At 44.7% G+C, this 20,507-nt stretch overlaps 1 protein-coding gene across 2 annotated transcripts in view; it reads left to right on the top strand.

The window, feature by feature from the left end:
- FOXK1 (forkhead box K1) overlaps positions 1-20,507 on the top strand; it is a 288,084-nt gene that overhangs the window by 244,532 nt on the left and 23,045 nt on the right. The window contains exons 8-9 of one of the 2 annotated variants that reach the window (XM_063934188.1): positions 9,442-9,669; positions 16,590-16,817. In XM_063934188.1, coding sequence (XP_063790258.1) covers positions 9,442-9,669; positions 16,590-16,780 — 419 coding nt within the window. In that variant the 3' untranslated portion in view covers positions 16,781-16,817. The remainder of the gene's footprint in view (positions 1-9,441; positions 9,670-16,589; positions 16,818-20,507) is intronic. The other variant, XM_063934189.1, reaches the window with a different exon arrangement.

Genomic DNA, 20,507 nt, shown 5'->3' on the forward strand with positions numbered 1-20,507 from the left:
CACGACCTCCACCCGGGAGAATGGGGACTTCATCCAGAAGTCTTCCAAATGTTGGTCAACCGGTGAGAAAAACCACAGGTAGACATGATGGCGTCCCGCCTCAACAAGAAGTTGAAAAGATATTGCGCCCGGTCAAGAGACCCTCAGGCGATAGCGGTGGACGCTCTAGTGACACCATGGGTGTACCAGTCGGTTTATGTGTTTCCTCCTCTACCTCTCATACCCAAGGTACTGAGAATAATAAGAAGGCGAGGAGTGAAAACCATACTCGTGGTTCCGGATTGGCCAAGAAGAGCTTGGTACCCGGAACTTCAAGAGATGCTTACAGAGGACCCTTGGCCTCTGCCGCTCAGACAAGACCTGCTGCAGCAGGGTCCCTGTCTGTTCCAAGACTTACCGCGGCTGCGTTTGACGGCATGGTGGTTGAACACCGGATCCTGAAGGAAAAGGGTATTCCGGAGGAAGTCATCCCTACCCTGATCAAAGCCAGGAAGGATGTCACCGCAAGACATTATCACCGCATTTGGCGAAAATATGTTGCTTGGTGTGAGGCCATGAAGGCCCCGACGGAGGAATTTCAACTGGGTCGATTCCTGCACTTCCTGCAAGCAGGGGTGACGTTGGGCCTCAAATTGGGGTCCATAAAGGTCCAGATTTCGGCTCTGTCGATTTTCTTCCAAAAAGAACTGGCTTCACTGCCCGAAGTTCAGACTTTTGTCAAAGGAGTACTGCATATTCAGCCTCCTTTTGTGCCCCCAGTGGCACCTTGGGATCTCAATGTGGTTTTGGCATTCCTGAAATCACATTGGTTCGAACCACTTAAGACTGTGGATTTAAAATATCTCACGTGGAAAGTGGTCATGCTGTTGGCCCTGGCGTCGGCCAGGCGGGTTTCAGAATTGGCGGCTTTGTCTTGTAAAAGCCCTTATCTGATTTTCCATATGGATAGGGCAGAATTGAGGACTCGTCCTCAGTTTCTACCAAAGGTGGTCTCAGCTTTTCACTTGAACCAACCTATTGTGGTGCCTGCGGCTACTAGGGACTTGGAGGATTCCTAGTTGCTGGACGTAGTCAGGGCCCTAAAAATTTATATTTCCAGGACGGCTGGAGTCAGAAAGACTGACTCGCTGTTTATCCTGTATGCACCCACCAAGCTGGGTGCTCCTGCTTCTAAGCAGTCTATTGCGCGCTGGATTTGTAGCACTATTCAGCTGGCGCATTCTGCGGTATGCTTACAGCAGCCTAAATCTGTAAAAGCCCATTCCACACGGAAGGTGGGCTCATCTTGGGCGGCTGCCCGAGGGGTCTCGGCTTTACAACTTTGCCGAGCAGCTACTTGGTCGGGGGCAAACACGTTTGCAAAATTCTACAAATTTGATACCCTGGCTGAGGAGGACCTGGAATTCTCTCATTCGGTGCTGCGGAGTCATCCGCACTCTCCCGCCCGTTTGGGAGCTTTGGTATAATCCCCATGGTCCTTACGGAGTCCCCAGCATCCACTAGGACGTCAGAGAAAATAAGAATTTACTCACCGGTAATTCTATTTCTTGTAGTCCGTAGTGGATGCTGGGCGCCCATCCCAAGTGCGGATTGTCTGCAATACCTGTACATAGTTATTGTTACAAATATCGGGTTTTGTTGTGAGCCATCTCTTCAGAGGCTCCATTTGTTATCATACTGTTAACCGGGGTTCCTATCACGTGTTACATGGTGTGATTGGTGTGGCTAGTATGAGTCTTACCCGGGATTCAAAAATCCTTCCTTATTGTGTCAGCTCTTCCGGGCACAGTTCCTAACTGAGGCTTGGAGGAGGGTCATAGGGGGAGGAGCCAGTGCACACCAGATAGTCCTATATCTTTCTATAGAGTGCCCAGTCTCCTGCGGAGCCCGTCTATTCCCCATGGTCCTTACGGAGTCCCCAGCATCCACTACGGACTACGAGAAATAGAATTACCGGTGAGTAAATTCTTATTTTTTGTGCACTAAGAGGAAGCGTGGTCTAGAGAATTTAGTGTGAGATGTCTAACAGGGATTAAATATGTGTAACAGCTGGGAATCTGATGTTTCCCAACACATAACTATTTAACAGGAATAAGAAGCAGACTGTTTTCTTCTCCTCAATTGGAGGATGTATTAAGTGAAGCATGGACCAAGGGGGTCATTCCGAGTTGATCGCGAGCTGCCGTTGTTTGCAGCGCAGTTATCAGGCTAAAAATCAGCATTTCTGAGCATGCGTATGCACTAAAATGCGCAGGCGCGTTGTACGGGTACAATGAGCATCGTGGGTTTGCACAGAGTCTAACGAACATTCCAGTCGCACGGCCGAACGCAGGAAGATTGACATGAAGTGGACGTTTCTGGGTGTCAACTGACCGTTTTCAAGAAGTGCTTAGAAAAACACAGACGTGGCAGAAAAAACGCAGGCGTGGCTGGGCATTCGCTGGGCGGGTGTGTGACGTCAAAAGCCGTCCCTCCATCGTTAGAATCAATGCACACGAAGAGTAACTAATGGGCTGGTCTTGTTTTGCACAAAATGATTTTGCAGGCGCTCTGCTGCACAAGTGTTCACACTTCTGCAAAGCGAAAATTCACTAACCAGTGGGCGACGACAATGCGTTTGCACAGCTGCTAAAAACTGCTAGCGAGCGATCAACTCGGAATGACCCCCCATGTCTGAAAGTAGATTTCCGGTCTGTCGGTTGCAGGCTGACCCCAGCTGCCTCTGCATACTGTGCTGTGCAACTTAGGACCCGTTAATCGAACATAGTGTCAGAAATGACTGGTGTCCCTGTCTTCCTTGAAGTTTTGCTCAGTTCTGAACTAGATAAGATTATTTCCAATGGTCTGGAGGCAATAAATTGGAAAAATATGTAGTTATGATTAACTTATCGTCTATTTCTCCTAAGTCCACAGTATCCACAGGATAAACATTGGGATATAAAGTAGCATCAGCGGAATGGCACCAACAATCAAAGCTTTCGGCCTCCCAGAATGCAACGGGTCAGTCTCCTATATCCCCGCCTCCTTGCTCAGGCAATTCAGTTATTTTCCAAAGCTCAAGGTAGGAGCATCATAGAGAGCCCTAATCAGGCAAGAAGAACACACATACACACCCTTCCTTACAAGAAGTACTGATTGGACAGTAGAATCCTTCGCACGAATGCAGCGTCTTGAGAGGCAAAGGTATCAAAGGCATAATGTCTAATGAATGTGTTAATGGAGGATCATGTGGCTGCCTTGCATATCTGTTTAGCTGAAGCACCACATTGTGCTGCCCATGACGGATTTACTGTACCTTACGAGTAGAGTGAGCAGAGACATTAGCCAGAATAGGTAGATCAGCTTGAGAATATGCTTCTGAAATTGTCATTCGAAGCCTCCTCGCCAGTGTCTGCTTGTCAGCAGGCCATCCTCTCTTGCGAAATCCGTAGAGAACGAAGAGTGTCTGTCTTTCTGATGGCACTGGTACGATCCACGTAGATCCTTAAGGCACGGACTATGTCTAATGATGCATTTCCCGCAGAAAGGTCCGGCCCTTGAAAGGCCAGGACTACAATTTCTTCGTTAAGGTGTAATTTAGAGACCACCTTAGGAAGATAATCAGATTTCTGCCCACCTTAACGTGCGGCTTACCTCCTTTATTGCTTTTTGGCTGTGAGTTCCTCCCTGATGATTGAGGTACGCTACTGCCGTTGCATTGTCCGAGCGAATTTGAACCGGTTTTCCGTGAAGTATGTAATTTACCTGAGTGAATGCCATACATATGGCCCGAAGTTCCAATATATTTATTGGTAGACAACTTTCTTCCTTGGTCCACTGCCCATGGAAGCAACACTTTTCTGACACTGCTTCCCAGCCCTGAAGACTGGCGTCCGTTGTCAGAATCTCCCACTCTGAGATCTAAAAGGGTCGCCCTTTATCCAGATGGGATGTCTGTAGACACCAGACTAACTACCGCCTACTTCACTAGGAAGGACCATAGTCTGGGTTTTTTTATCGTCTGATGCTTTTCAGAAGGAATGGACTGCATCAGACGTTGAAGGGGCCTTGAGTGGCATTAAGCATATTCCACCTTGTTGAATGTAGATACCATAGATCCCATCACTCGCATAGCTGCCTGAATGGATCCTTTTCGACTGTGTAGTAGCTCCTGAATCCTTGTCTGTATTTTGGATATTTTGTTCAGAGGTAGAAAAACTCTGAAGCCTGGAATCCAATACAGCACCCAGGCTTCGAATGACAATTTCAGAAGCATATTCTCAAGCTGATCTCCCTATTCTGGCTAATGTCTCTGCTCACTCTACTCGTAAGGTAAATCCGTCATGGGCAGCACAACGTGGTGCTTCAGCTGAACAGATATGCAAGGCAGCCACATGATCCTCCATTAACACATTCATTAGACATTATGCCTTTGATACCTTTGCCTCTCAAGACGCTGCATTCGTGCGAAGGATTCTACTGTCCAATCAGTACTTCTTGTAAGGAAGTACAATTTATGAACCATACTTGGTTTTGTAACCAGGCTATAGTCATTTGTAGATGGCACTGGAGAATTTCCTGAGATTGAGTCAGGATTAACGGGTCGTCCAGCTATGAGAAATCCCTATCCCCTGACAACTGAGAGAGGCTGCCATCACCACGATATTTTTGGTGAACCTTCTTGGAATTGTAACCAGTCCAAATGTTATGGCCTGAAACTGAAACTGTTGCTGGAGGATAGCAACCCTGAGATAGCACTGATGGAACAGTGCCATAGGTACATGTAGGTAAACATTCTGGATATCTAGAGATACCATAAATCCTCCAGCTCCAAAGCCAAGCCAATGGAACATAAAGTTTCCATATGAAACCGAGGCATCCAAATGTATCTGTTCAGAGTTTTGAAATTGAAAATGGTCCATGTTATGACCCATTTGGTTTCTGTACTAGAAAACTGGTTGGAATAGAAACCTTGTCTCTGCTGAGCAGGAGGAACCGGTACTATCACCCCTGATTGTAACAACTTCTGAACTGCCTACAATAAAGCCCTGTCCTTCGTTTCCATTGAAGACAGGCTGGTACAAAAAACCCCTGCGGAGGGTGTTTCTTGAAGGCAAACGCATCACCGTAAGGTACTGCTTCTTGCACCCAGGCATCTGTGTTGGACTGCTTCCAGTTCTGTGCAAATAAAAGAAGCCGGCCTTCCACCCTAGGATCACCCAAGTGGAGGCCCATGACATCAGGCTGATGGCTTATCTTCTGGTTTAGAAGCAGGCCCTCTAGTAGCCCAATGCTTTATAGTCTTTCTAGATTTACCTGATTGGGACTGTTTGCCGTAACCCTTTTTCTTTCGCTTTTATTTGGGTCCGACTTGTAAACTGAAGAACGCCGCTTTCTTAGAGTCTGCTTCAGACTCCAGAATATAGCTTAAATTATTTACCAAAAAGAATATCTCCAGTAAAGGCAGAGACTCTAGTACCCTTCTGGACTCTAAGTCAGCTTTTCATGTACGTAGCCAGACCACTCTGCATGCTGCTACTGCTGAGGCTGATGCATAAGAAGCTACTGTACCCATATCCAAGGCTGCTTCTTATAAAAATAGCTGCCAGTTTATTATGTGCAATATGGGACTTTTGTCTAGTAGTCAATAAAAGATCATCTTCCATTGCATCAGCCCAGGCCGCCACTTTTCGCCATCCATTCTGTGGTCATGGCCAGCCTCACCACTGCCCCATACAAGGAGAAACAGTTTTAAGAAAACCATCCATTTTTCTATCCGTCACATCTTTACAGATGTTGAAGGCAGAGGTAATGTAAATTTAGAGTCGAATGCCATGCGTATCGACTTTGGGAGCAATCTCCCTATTTAGACAATCCCCAGCCTAAAGAGGATACTTCTTACTGGGTGTGACCCAAGTCTCTTGACCGATTTCAGTCAGCTGCTCTGACTCCAGAAATTCAGGTCTGACTGTTTTGGGACGTGTAAACATGGGTACCTTTAATTTTAAACAAAGGCTCTGCTGCCTCCTCGAAGGACAGAATGGCTTTCATAACATTGACTAGCTCAGATATACCTACGGAGCTGGAACCTTCATTCTCATCTCTGTATGCAGACCCAGAATGTGAGGAATCATCTCCGAAGTGTCCCTTCCGAAACTTGTACTGAAACTGGCACTATTCGCTCAGCTATATTAAAAAATGTCTGTGCAAATGATACCCATGAAGGTTCTGCCAGAATCTGAGCCTGCCGTGGCATGTTAAGGAGGCTTTGATGGAAACTATAAAATTTTACACATAACCCATTTTGAACCAGATCTTGAGAGGTTAACTTTGATTTGCGTGACAACCATGATATCAATGTAGGTACAGCTGTGTAGAGTATATCCTCCTCACCCTTGCCTCTCTCTGACATGATAAATCACACACCTGACTGGTGTTAACTACACAATTTGTGACTGAAATCACTTTAATGCTAAAGTGATATACAATCCAACTCCTCTCTGCTTTGCACCAGCGTTGAGGATCAGATATATGAGAAAGCAAAATGGACACAAACACAGTATAAGTCAGCAGCCATACTAGCAATCAGTCACATTGTTATACATTAGTATACATTGGCAATATGAGCACATATTCAACTACAGATACATTTGAGGTATGTAGGAAAAACATATTACAGGTTGAGTATCCCATATCCAAATATTCCGAAATACGGAATATTCCGAAATACGCATTTTTTTGTGCGAGAGTGAGATAGTGAAACCTTTGTTTTCTGATGGCGCAATGTACTCAAACTTTGTTTAATACACAAAGTTATTAAAAATATTGTATTAAATGACCTTCAGGCTGTGTGTATAAGATGTATATGAAACAAATGAATTGTGTGAATGTACACACACTTTGTTTAATGCACAAAGTTAATAAAAAATATTGCCTATAATTACCTTCAGGCTGTGTGTATAAGGTGTATATGAAACATAAATGCATTCTGTGCTTAGACTTGGGTCCCATCACCATGATATCTCATTAAGGTATGCAATTATTCCAAAATACGGAAAAATCCGATATCTAAACTACTTTCCGGTCCTAAGCATTTTGGATAAGGGATACTCAACCTGTACTGCATTACCTTATATAGAACTTTTAACATATTCAGTCACACAGGCGAAAATAACAGCAGTAAATGTTTACAAGACTCATATGCAATAGGCACTTATACAACTACTCATATCCAGTGGTGCAAGTAGAAATATTTTCTTATGGGTACTGAGTGACGAAAAATGGGGGATTCTGGAGGCAAGGCTAAAAATATATAGTGATGCCTCCAGTATAATAGAAATTTATAGTGATGCCTCCAGTATAATATAAATATATAGTGATACCTCCAGTATAATAGAAATATATAGTAATGCCCCCAATTTAATAACAATATATAGTAATGCCTCCATTATAACAGGAAAATACAGCCACTGTCGCAATCCCAGTAACTGACAAAGTGGGAGGAGCCGTCATGCTGCCAAGCACCATGGTCTTGTTGTTTTGTGGCACTTATAATTGTGGCAATAGCAAAGTGTGTGGCAGGTGGTACTGCGTACCCGCTGCCAAATTCTTAAGGGTACTCCGTACCCGAGCGTACCAGCATACTTGCACCACTGCGAGTCATATCCCAATGGTAGGTAGAGACCCAGTGCTTTATCACCTGCCTCAGGAGAGCGGGCTTCAGGGAGACTTAACCCTGCTTCCAGGATCAATTAATATGCTAGCAAACGCTGAGTGGATCCAGATGCTAATAGTGAACACAAACGCCTAAGTGAACACATCCATTATCAGTGAACACAGACGCCCAAGTGAAAACAGACACACCAGTTACACAGCCGCCTAAACAGCGACTGGGTTAGTTAGTATCTAGCGTCTCAGACGGAAGACGGAAATCAGTTTGTGACGGGAGACTCGGAGGAAACTGGTCATGAACCGGGAGGAGGGGCGACCAGGGGAGCGTCTTATTTCCCACTGCTGACATCAACCCCAGGGATCGCGGTCTCATACTACCCCTGGAGCCTATGATCCCTGAGGCCTAGCGCTGGTGCACCCGAGGTGGCAGCCGCGTCCGTAACTGTTTGGTAGTCTCCATCCTGAAAATAGTGCGGCTGTGTCTCATGTTTTCGCCGCTAACCGATGTCTTACCTACTCCCCATGCTCCGGCCACAGCCTGGTAATGTCAGCTGGACTTGCTAGTACATCCTACACAGACGCCCGCCGAAACAGCACTGTACACATGGGTAAGCGTTGTCGCGACTCAGCGGTGAGTTGTTGGAGCGACTCTTTCTAAGGTACGTACAAGACTCTTTTTAGAAAGATTGCTCAAAAAGAGTAAGACTTTAAAAATAATGTAGTAAAAGGTTATGGCTTCTAAAAACCAGCAGCCCAATGACCATGGTCCGGCTCCTGCCGCACCAAACAAAAAACTGAATTGCCTGAGCGAGGATGTGGGGATATAAGAGACTGGCCCATTGCATTCTGGGAGGCCGAAAGCTTTGCTTGACGCTACCTTATATCCCAATGTTTATCCTGTGGATAACCTGTGGGCCCTGCAGGAGGAATAATTATTTTTTCTGTTAATGTCTCCAAACCATTGGACATAGGCTTTGCTTCTTTTGTACCTCAGGAAAGTGAGGAGTCAGACCTCCAGATGGCAAGTCTCTGCTCTTTGTGGAGGTCAACAGAGAGGAAACCCAGGATCTACTATTGTGGGAGCCCATCTGTTTCTCTTTATAGACTTTCAGTTAATTTTCATTATGAATGACCAGGTGAGAAGAACCATTTCTTTGGTAATACTTTGTAGAAATCCCTACTGGGCTGTTTACAGGCAGGTGTTGAATTCTTGATCTCCGGGTTTGTTGTCTCAGTCTTGAAAGTGCAGAATTGTTGGTGTTTTATTCAAATCGATACTTAGAAAACAGACCTATTCTAAACCAGAAATCCTGGCACACCGTTTTGTTTTTGTACAAGCAAATGTAGGCAGACAGTGTCTAACATCACAATTTGGAGAAAGGTTGGCCATTCTGTTGAAAACGTTGGTTCAGTGTGTGTAGAGTACTGTTGTAGTTGGACAAAGGGATGCAGAGAGGGTGGGAGGTACGAATACCCAAGCCCAGGCTTGTCTGAGGAGCCCGGCATAGACACAAGCCAGCTGTACAGGTGGATAAATGGCCTGGTTCGTGGCAGAACATGTGGTATATTATCAGTTATACGTCTCGAAGCAGCTATAGTTTTGCTCCCAGATTTGGCTACACACCCTGTATCACACGAGCCCACTTTATGTCTTCATATCACAAAGGGTTTAAATAGTCCACTTCACTAGTAGTTCTCATGATAACTAGAGGAAGAAATACTTAGCCGTAGGCTGTGTGTATGTCAAAATCGAACAACAGATGCATTAAGTGTCCTTTTTTCATTTTGCAGGCTTTAAAGATGACATGAATACCATCACATTTGCCACAATTCCTACACTTCCGACTGCCAGCAGAGTTATTCAGACTGTAGCAAATGCAATTCCCCAAACTCTTCATGGACATAAAGTTACACTTTTACAGCCAGCAGCTACAATGAGTCTCGCACCGCACCCTCCATTAGTAACTCCCAGTGGGAAAGAAGTCATGACCACTGCCAATCTCACTGGAAACGTTTATGGTTTGTAGCCCACATGCATTAGATTTGTAATCTCCAAAGGTTTTCTTGTTATATTATATAAAAAGTGTGTGTCTAGCTGCAGGAAGGCCCACGCCCTTCTTCTCCTCAGCTCTCACTGTCTGGCAATCTTCGAGACACAACCTGTCTTCTCTCACCCCCTGTTGTTAGATCAGGACAGTTCTTTTCTGTCAGTATCTGCAGCCAGCATCCTGCATCCCCCTTCCAAAGGGTAAAGAGGCTTTGGCAGTGTGGGAAAGGGGGTGGGGGTGGAGGGGGAAGGATGCAGACGCAGTGATGTGAGGGCACATTCCTGTCCTAACAGTGATCCACCCTGCATCCCCTCCACTGTGCCCTAAGGGGGAGACTGGGGACAGAGCTGATAGAGACTGAGATTAGGAAAAGATGAGGCAGGGAGATGGGGGTCACAGACGAGAGAGCTGGAGATTGGGAGGGGCAGAGGAGCTGGACAGAGCTGAGAAACGAGATGGGGGGGAAGTGAGAGTGACAAAAATTTGAAAAACTGTGGAAGTGAAGGGACAGATATATGAAAGATGTAGGATGAGAGGGGGACAGAGATGAAAGATGGAGACCTGGATTTGGGGATAATTCAGAAAGAGATGGAAGAAAAATAAAGACTAGTTCAGAAGGAAATGGGAGACTATATAAAAGTGATGTATAGCACTACATCTGAACAGTGGATGGCAATTGATTATAATGCAGTAAAGCCTTTATCTGTAATGTCTACTATTTTGCCCTAAACCTTTTTCCTTCAAACTTCTCTTTAGGATAATTTAAGTGATTGACTAGAATAAGCACCTTTGTGGATGTATGTTAATAAGGAGGTTGTATATGTTTACTAAGTTACATTTGGTCTCTTCATGGAAGAGGGTGACTGATTGAGTTTATTGAAAAGGTAGTATGTGCACATTCCTAAGAAGGTTTTCTAGTTGGGCATAGTAGCAAGGTTGTCTAGTTGGACATAGTGATGATCATGCAGCAGCTGTAGTATCTTCAGGCAGAGTGATAAAGTCTGCACATGGTCCAGTTTCACAGGAAATTTTGCTACTTCACCGCTTATTGCGATCCAACCTGAATTAGCCCCTAAGTCTCCCTGTATCCCGCTCTCCTGAGGCAGGTGACACAGCACTAAGTCTCTACCTACCATTGGGGTACGAGTAGTTGGATAAGTGTCTGATGCATATGAGTCTGGTAAACTGTTGCTGCTGTTTCTTTTGCTGTGCAACTGAATACGTTAAAAGTCCTATATAAGGTAATACAGTAACATGTTTTATCTACATACCTGAAATGTATCTGTAGTTGAATATATGCTCATATTGCTTATTATCCTAATGTATAACTTGTGACTAATTGCTAGTGATGCTGTTGACCTTTACTATACTAATATTTCTGTCAGTTTTGCTATCTTTGTAAATCTGATTCTCAGTGCTGGTGCAAGGAAGGGAGGGATCGGATTGTATATCACTTTAGCAAGCTCAAAGTGAATACGGTCACTAATTGTGTAGTTAACACCATACAGATGTGTGGTTTGTTTACCATGTCTACTAGAGGGAAGGGTGAGGAGGATACACTCTCCACAGTAGCACTGACATTGATATCATGTTTGTCATGCAAAGCGAGGTTAACCTCTCAATGGCCCTCATTCCGAGTTGATTGCTTGCTAGCTACTTTTTGCAGCCGTGCAAACGCATAGTCACTGCCCACAGGGGAGTGTATTTTTGCTTTGCAAGTGTGCGATCGCATGTGCAGCCGAGCGGTACAAAAACATTTTGTGCAAAACAAGACCAGCCCTGAAGTTACTTATCCTGTGCGATAATCCTAGCGACGGAGGTCCCGGAATTGACATCAGATACCCGCCCTACAAACGCCTGGTCACGCCTGTGTTTTTCCTACCACTCCCAGAAAACGGTCAGTTGACACCCATAAACGCCCTCTTCCGGTCAATCTCCTTGCGATAGGCTGTGCAAATGGATTAATCGTTAGAAGCATTGCACAGCAGTGATGCTGTTTGTACCCGTACGACACGCGTGCGCATTGCGGTGCATACGCATGCGCAGTTTTGCCGTTTTTTTACCTGATCGCTGCGCTGCAAAAATCGGCAGCGAGCGATCATCTCGGAATGACCCCCAAAATCTGGTACAAAATGGATTATGTACAAATTGTTATAGTTTTCACCAAAGCCTCCTTTAATAATCCAAGGAAGGCACAGGTTCAAGCAGAACCTCCGTGGGCTTCTTTTGCACAAACATCCAATATAGCTGAGTGAATAATGCCAGCTCCCATACCAGGGATATGTTACCCAGTTAACCCTTACATGCAGCCATTCCCCCTGGGTCTTAATACATCCAGTCCAGGAATCTGCAGCCTTTTAACAAAAACAGGCTGAAAGGCCTGTGGAAAGTAAATCACAGACATGAAACAACATCTTCACAGTCTACACATGTTTCAGAAGGGGACGAGAGGATGAGGATGATTCCTCGCATTCTGGGTCTGCATACAGAGATGAGCATGAAGGTCCCATCTCAGTAGATATACCTGAGCTAATTAATGCTATGAAAGCCATTTTATCCTTAGAGAAGGCAGCAGAGCCTTTGTTAAAATCCAAGGCACCTGTGTTGAATGTCCCAAAACAGTCAGAACTGAATTTCCGGTGTCAGAACACCTGACGGAAATCATGCAAAGGGCTTGGGTCACACCCAGTAAGAAGTTCAGAATTGAGAAAAAATGGAATTCTCATTATCCTCCTCTGGCTGGGGATTGTTTGAAAAGGGAGGTTGCTCCCAAAGTAGATACGCATGTGATTCGATTGGTACGTAAATCTACATTACCTTTTGGCTTCAACATCATTAAATGATGTAACGGATAGAAAAATAGATGGTTTTCTAAGAACTGTTTTCCTTGTCAGTGGCAGTGTTTAGGCCAGCCATGGCTTCAGAATGGATGACAAAAGCAGTGGTGGCCTGTGCTGAAGCATTAGAAGATAATCTGTCATTGGTGTCTAGAGAACTAAAGTCCCATATTGCACATATTAAACAAGCAGCTGTTTTTATGAAAGAAACCGCCTTGGCTATGGGTACTATAGCGTTTCAAGCATCGGCCTCAGCAGTAGCAGCACGCAGACCTGTCTGGCTACAAACATAGAAGGCTGACTCAGAGTCCAAAAAGGTGCTACAGTCTTTGCCTTTTACTGGAGATGTTCTTCTTGATAAAGAATTAATCAATATCTTGGATTCAGAAGCAGACTATAAGAAAGTGAAGTTTCCTTCTACCTACAAGTCTAAATTTAGGTTTCCAGCTTTTCGGTCCTTTTGGACCCAAGGAAAAGCGAAAAAGAAAGAGTTATGGCACAATCCCAATCGGATAAGTCTGGAAAGACTAAAAAGCATTGGGCTACCAGAGGGCCTGCTTCCAAACCAGAAGATAAGCCATCATCCTGATGTCACGGGCTTCCACCTTGGGGACCCCAGGGTGGGAGGCCGACTTCTTCTATTTGCACAGACCTGGCGGCAGTCCACCACAGATGCCTGGGTGCAAGAAGCGGTATCTCATGGTTATGCGTTTGCCTTCAAGAAACACCCTCTGCAAAGATTTTTTTTGTACCAGCCTGTCTTCAATGGAAACGAAGGCCAGGGCTTGACAGGAGGCAGTTCAGAAGTTGCTGCAATCAGGGGTGATAGTACCTGTCCCTCCTGCTCAGCAGGGACAAGGTTTCTATTCCAACCTGTTTCTAGTACAGAATCCGAATGGGTCATACAGCCCATTCTCAATCTCAAACTACTGAACAAGTACATTTGGGTGCCTCGTTTTCATATGGAGACTTTACGTTCCATTATCTTGGCCATGGAGCCGGGGGATTTTATGGTATCCCTAGATATCCAGGATGCTTACCTGCATGTACCTATAGCACCATCCCAAAAGTGCTATCTCAGGGTTGCTATCCTCCAGCAACACCTTCAGTTTCAAGCTCTACCAATTGGACTGGCTACAGCTCCAAGAGTGTTTACCAAAATTATGGTAGTGATGGCGATTTATCTCCATCGTCAGGGGATAAGAATTTTCCTATACCTGGAGGACCTACTGTATTAATCCTGGCTCAATCCCAGGAAACCCTTCAGTGCCAAATGCAACTGACAATAGCTTGTTTACAAAGCCACAGCTGGCTTATAAATTGGGCGAAGTCATCCCTGGTTCCGTCGCAACGCATTACGCACCTGGGGGAGGTATTGAATTCCAGTCTTCATAGTTTTTCTACCTCTGAACAAAATTTTCATCAATACAGACAAGGATTCAGGAGCTACTACACAGTCGTAGGGTATCCATTCATGCAGCAATGCGAGTGATGAGATCCATGGTGTCAACGTTCGACATGGTTGGAGTATGCTCAATTCCATTCTAGGCCCCTTCAAAGTCTGATTCTTTCCAGATGGAATGGACTACATCAGACTATAAAAACTCAGACTATGGTCCTTCCTCAGGAAGTACGGAGGTCATTAGCCTGGTGGCTACAGACATCCCATCTGGACAAAGGACGACCCTTTTGGATCTCGGAGTGGGAGGTTCTGACAATGGACGCCAGTCTTCAGGGCTGGGGAGCCGTGTCAGAAAAGTGCTGCTTCCAGGGGCAGTTGACCAAGGAAGAAAGGTGCCTGCCAATAAATATAATGGAACTTCGAGCCTTATATATGGCACTCACTCTGGCAAAGGACATACTGGTACTTCAAGGAAAACCGGTTCAGATTCACTTGGCCAATGCGACGGCAGTAGCGTACCTCAATCACCAAAACGCAATGAAGGAGCGAAGCTGCACGTTAAGATGGGCAGAACTTCATCATCCGGCCTTATCTGTGTTTGTTCTGGGAGTCCTAAACTGGAAAGCAGATTTTCTCAATCAACGTGGCATTCGTGCAAACGAATGGGCTTTACACCCAGAGTTCTTCCAGAGGCTGGTAAACAAATGGGGGCTGCCGGAGCTAGACCTCATGGCTTCTCGTTAGAACATCAAAGTTCCCGCATACGGGTTAAGGACAAAGGATCCTAAAGCGAGCTACGTGGATGCTCTGTTGGTGAGATGGGGCTTTCCACCAATCCCCTGTTGCCCAGGGTGATTCGAAAAGGTCAAACAAGGAAAGGGCACCGTGATAGCAATAGCTCCGGCATGGCCCAAAAGACATTGGTGCACAGATTTGCAGAGGCAGTCCGTGGATACTCTCCGTGGATACTCCATTTCTACTGCTTCAACATCCAGATCTACTGTCTCAGGGTCCTTGTTATTACAAGCCCCTGGATCAGCTGTCTTTGACGGCATGGCTTTTGAGACATCCATCCTGAAAGCAAAAGGTTTTTCACTACAAGTAATTCAAACAATGCTTAAAGCAAAGAAACCGTCCTCGGCTCGCATTTATTACCGAGTATGGCATGCTTATATTCAATAGTGCGGTGCCATGTAGCTTAACCGTAGGTATTTTAGAATTTCTAGAGTCTTCGCATTCCTTCAGGCAGGAATGGACAAAGGTCTCCGTGTGGCTTCCTTGAAGAGTGCAGGTGTCAGCATTGACTGTTTGGTTTCATAAGAAAACCTACAGGATGTTTGTACTTTTTCCCAAGGAGTACTTCACATCCAACCTCCTTTTGTTCCTTCTACAGCTCCTTGGGATCTAAAAATAGTCCTAAAGACACATCAGGTTGCCCCATTTGAACCACTGAGTCAAGTGGATCTTAAATGGTTGACAGCTAAGGTTCTCTTTTTACTGGCTATTGCTTCAACTAGAAGAGTCTCAGATTTAGGGGCATTGTTATGTCGTCCTCCTTTTCTGATTTTTCATCCAGCTAGAGCGGTTATCAGAACCAAATCTGGTTATCTTCCTAGGGTGGTCTCTAAGTTCCACCTTAAGAAAGAAATTGTAGTTCCGGCTTTCCAAGGTCCGGACCTTTCTGCGGGAGATGCATCTTTTGACATAGTCCGGGCTCTAAGGATCTACGTGGATCATACCAGTGCCATCAGAAAGACAGACACTCTCTTCGTACTCCATGGGTTCCACAAGAGAGGATGGCCTGCTGACAAGCAAACACTGGTGAGGTGGCTTCGGATGACTATCTCTGAAGCTTATTCTCAAGCTGATCTCCATGTTCCGGCTAATGTCTCTGCTCATTCTACTTGTAAGGTAGTAGGCAGCATGCCGTGGTGCCTCTGCGGAGCAGATATGTAGGGCAGCCACATGATCTTCCATAAACACATACATTAGCTTTTGGTACCTTTGCCTCTCAGGACGCTGCATTCGGGCGAAGGATTCTCCTGTCCAATCAGGAGCGTCCCCTCCACTAAATTTGCTTTGGGACATCCCAATGTTTATCCTGTGGATACTATTGTAGACCCTGCAGGAGAAATAAGAAGTTATGGTAGACCTGCGGTTGATAACTCTTTTTCTTCTAAGTCCACAGTAACCACAGGGATTCCACCCTAACGCACCTGATTTGAGGATCCTTACACTTAAACTAACCTTGTCCTACTTGTATGAAAGTGTGTGTGTTCTTCTCACATGATTAAGGCTCTCTATGATGCTCCTGCCTTGAGCTTTGGAAAATAACTTAATTGCCTGAGCCAAGAGGTGGGGATATAGCAGACTGGCCCGTAGCATTCTGATCGTTGGTGCCATTCTGATGACGCTACCTCATATCCCAGTGTATATCCTATGGGTACTGTGGACTTAGGAGGAAAAGAGTGATCAACTGTAGGTCTACCATAACTTCTTATTTTAAAGTCAAGTCTGTTATTTTTATGAATTTAATTTCCAATGAATGAGAATTGGGCATCTATTGATTTTCTTAAGAAAGCTTGTGATGTGTTTTTTTGTTGACTGATGATTATAATCAGAGTGATTTATTTTTAATCATATTTTTGGCAGCTCTCACCAACCCATTGCAGCTCCTTGCAGCTCAGGCCAGCACCTCACTTCCTGTGTCAGTGTCCAGTGTCTTTGATCGAGAGACACAAAAAGAGCCGGACGCCAAAAGAGCACGTCTGGATGAGGGTAGTGCATTGCAAGCTGAAGTGATCACATCTACATCAGCCCACATTGAAGGGACTGGAGAATGAGAGCAGACCAAATGTGCTAGTAAGGACGGAAGTTTAGGTAACTGTAATAATTCTAATAATTTATTTAGCTATGTGCATATTAGATATTAATATACCTAACATTTATGTGCAGAATAGATTTTTAATCAGTGAGTTGTTATACTCCCCAAGGTGCAACATTAAAACAGTAGAGGCCTATTTACTAAGCCTTGGGTGGAGATAAAGTGGCTGGAGTTAAAGTACCAACCAATCAGCTCCTAACTGTCATTTTTCAAACCCAGCCTGTGACATTGCAGTTAGGAGGTGATTGGCTAACACTTTATCTCCGTCCACCTTATTTCCATCCAAGGCTTAGTAAATAGACACCATGTCTCTTTACAGTATTGCGCTCGAATTTAACAATGCCTTATTCTGTCAAGGAGGTTTTGCAAAGGACCTGTAACACCAGTAGGTGGGGCTGTACCCTAAAGGAAAAAAGAATTTTGGACACAAAATAAATTGTATATCCTTATATTTGGCAAGTATTGAAAAGTCTAAGGGACAGATGTATTAATCCTGGAGAAGTGATGAAGTGGAAGGTGATAGCGCATCAGCCAATCAGGTCCTAACTGTCATTTTTCAAACCCAGCCTGTAACTTGACAGGAGTGAATTAGCTGGTGTGTTATTACCTTCCACTTTATCATTTCTCCAGGCTTAATACATCTGTTACAATTTTTCCTTTTCCTTTTTCATTATTTTTTTTTTATCGAATTGTGAATTTTGGGTCTTCTGAAACAGCTGATTGGTATAAAAACACAAATTTAGATGTTGCTTGAGACCACCGTTGCCACAGGCTAAAAATGTAAATGCTACACCATAACTATAATTCAAAATTCATGTTGATTGAGCAAAACATTTACCAAATAAAGATATATCTATCTAATTTTTTACATTTATTTACGTGACACACTCTTATTCTGCAGCAGTTAAGATTTTATATATATATATCTCCTATATAATAGCCCAGACCTGTAACTCTGTGACTGTGTGTATAACGCTGGGCATGGCTAGGAGCTCTCATTGGGTTAGTGGCAGGTCTGTCACACCCAGTCCACAGCTGATTGGGCGAGAAACGCCCTCCTACACAGGTTACATCCAATGGGAGGCTCTGCTCTTTGGCTGCTGTGTGTTCCCAGAGCAGGATTAACAATGGGGCTGATAGAGCTGCAGCTCCAGGCCCACACCCCAAAATAGGCCCACTGCATCTGCAGCAACATACCCTCCAACAATTTACACATAAAAATCAGTACAAATTCGAAAAGGGGGCGTGATCACGGGTAAAGGAATGTGGCCATGCCCCTTTTCCTATACTTAAAATGGAAGTTTGGCAAGCCAAAAATCTGTTCAGATCATAAAAAAGGTACTGTACCTGCCACTCCCTAGCCGCGGCGCAGGTGGAACAAAAGCTGCTGCGGCCACCGGCATAGCTGTGTATGAAAGCGGCGCAGTGGAAGGCTTTCATAGCCCTCCCTGCTCCGTATACTCCCTGAGCCCCGGAGCCTCCTCTGCATGTGATGTCACAGAAGTGCCCAGATCCCTAGAGGCCCTGACTCCACAACACAGCACCTGGGCTGCCGGCCTGGAAGACCCGAGATGGCTAATGTAACGGATAGAGTGGGTGATATAGCGGAGGGTAATATCTGGACGCTGAATCAATGTAAAAGGTGACAGTGCTGTGTAGTGGGTGTGCAGTGTCACTGACACTGCTCCGCATTCTCACCTTTTACATTGATTCAGCGACTCAGTCAGTTCTGCCAGCCAGTCACTGTTGTTAGTGCAGGTGTCTCAACGTGCTGCATTACAGGGAAGTAGACGCACTAAATAAACTACAGGTCCCAGCAGCCCTTAGCGCCGAAGCATTAATGATAGTGACTGGCTGCTTGGCTGCTGTGCGAGTCTCCGGGAAAGCCACTGCCGAACAGAGGACAGCAGGAGGAGAAGCATTACCCACCCCCTCCCCCACTCGCAGTACATACGGGCCCCATCAGCGGCACCCCCACACACCCCCTCCGCTGCCAGTGGCACACCCCCCCCCCCCCCCCACCATCTAGCTGATGTCCCCTTACCCCCCCCCCCCCAGGAGTCCATTTTTAAAAAAGAACTGCTTAGTGGGTCGCTGCAAACAACTGTCGCAGATGGCAGACAACCCAGCAGGTCACGTGTTCCAGGTCACCCAGCAGTTGCACAGGGATAGTTCATAAACTATCAAATTTTCCAGAGCACAACGGTGATGCATTGCAAATGGCAGGTGGACATTTTGCCACAATGGATAATACTGGGAAACATCACTCACTTCTATGGAGAGTTGATTTATTTTGTGGACAGAAAAAACTTACCTGTGAATTTGAATTTCCAAGTGTGAATTTCTAATTATTTTAAATAAACATTTCAAATGCCAGCGTTAATATATACTGCGGACGCAAGGCGCATCTTATTACCATATACGATAAAAGTGCGCTGAACGTCGCAGCACTATATCCCTTAAGAAAAAGCAAGCAGTCGCACACATGGTATTACTGAGGTCCAACGCTCAGAGATATATGTATATTTGATATTAAAGGTTATGCATACAAAATGACATATTACAATATATCATTAAGTATAACGTGTATATATATGGTTACAGAGTTACAGTTACAAAAGAAGCAGTTGCAGTTACATAAGAATCAGTTACAGCCAGTATACGTCACCCTATGCACAGTCGTCTCCATTTTAGAATCTGCATCAACAGAGCTTCCCGGGTGAGGGGAAATACATATTTACTGTGTATTGGAGGAGGGTACATGTCTGGGGCTGAGTCTACTGTTATTGGTCCAGGGGTGAGACATTTCCAGTACACTGGGGATCATTAGTCGGCTCAAACGGTGGGCAATGACTAAGTCCTGAGATGTGATTACTGTTTGTTTACATCTGAGTTCTCGACGAATATCCTGAGTACAGTATCATAACAGTTTGCAAATATTATATTTCTGCGTATATCTACACGCAGAAACGTGATCAACTGCAAATATCAACCGGAATGTAGGTCACAAAATACTGCACATCTACGTCCTAGTACCTAATACCAAACACTACGTCCTAGTACTGCTCCATCCCCTCACACCATGTAAAGCTGAATAGCTCCATTGTTTTATCTTTTAAGTGTATGTAAGTTGCTGACAAAGGGTATGGAGACTGTGTAAATTATGCACTATATGGACAAGAAATTGAATATGTCTTTGTGGCTTTTCTGTACGAATACGTATGCCACCGTATATACTCTTACCACACGATAATACGCAAGGCTCGTGAACCTGTATACGTAACGTGTGTGTATGCGTACGCACAGTGGCAACGCGCCAGAACAGAGGCCACTCTGCTTGGAGTTTGCATGTTGTATGCATGTATTATTTTTTGTTTTGTTTTGTTAGATCATTAAAGGTTTTAGCCTAACAAGGTTCTGGCTTGTGTTTGTGTATGTTATATTGTGTTCTTGTTTGTTCTGACCTCTAGTGTAACAATGACAATCCAGTATCTATTGACTCAATATACGACTCTCAAACAATTGGGGCAAACAACGGTATTTACACATTCCCTCAGTCCAAGGTCTGTCTTCCAATCTGATACTGTATGTTTTAGGACACTATAGGAATTTGTATTTATGTCTGTAATACATTTGAGTGTGTGTATAGAATTATTTGCTATTTTGTGACAGTATGACCTTTATTA

The sequence above is a fragment of the Pseudophryne corroboree genome, chromosome 7 (genome assembly GCF_028390025.1).
Source record: "Pseudophryne corroboree isolate aPseCor3 chromosome 7, aPseCor3.hap2, whole genome shotgun sequence".
In the NCBI taxonomy this organism is placed as follows: Eukaryota; Metazoa; Chordata; class Amphibia; order Anura; family Myobatrachidae; genus Pseudophryne; species Pseudophryne corroboree.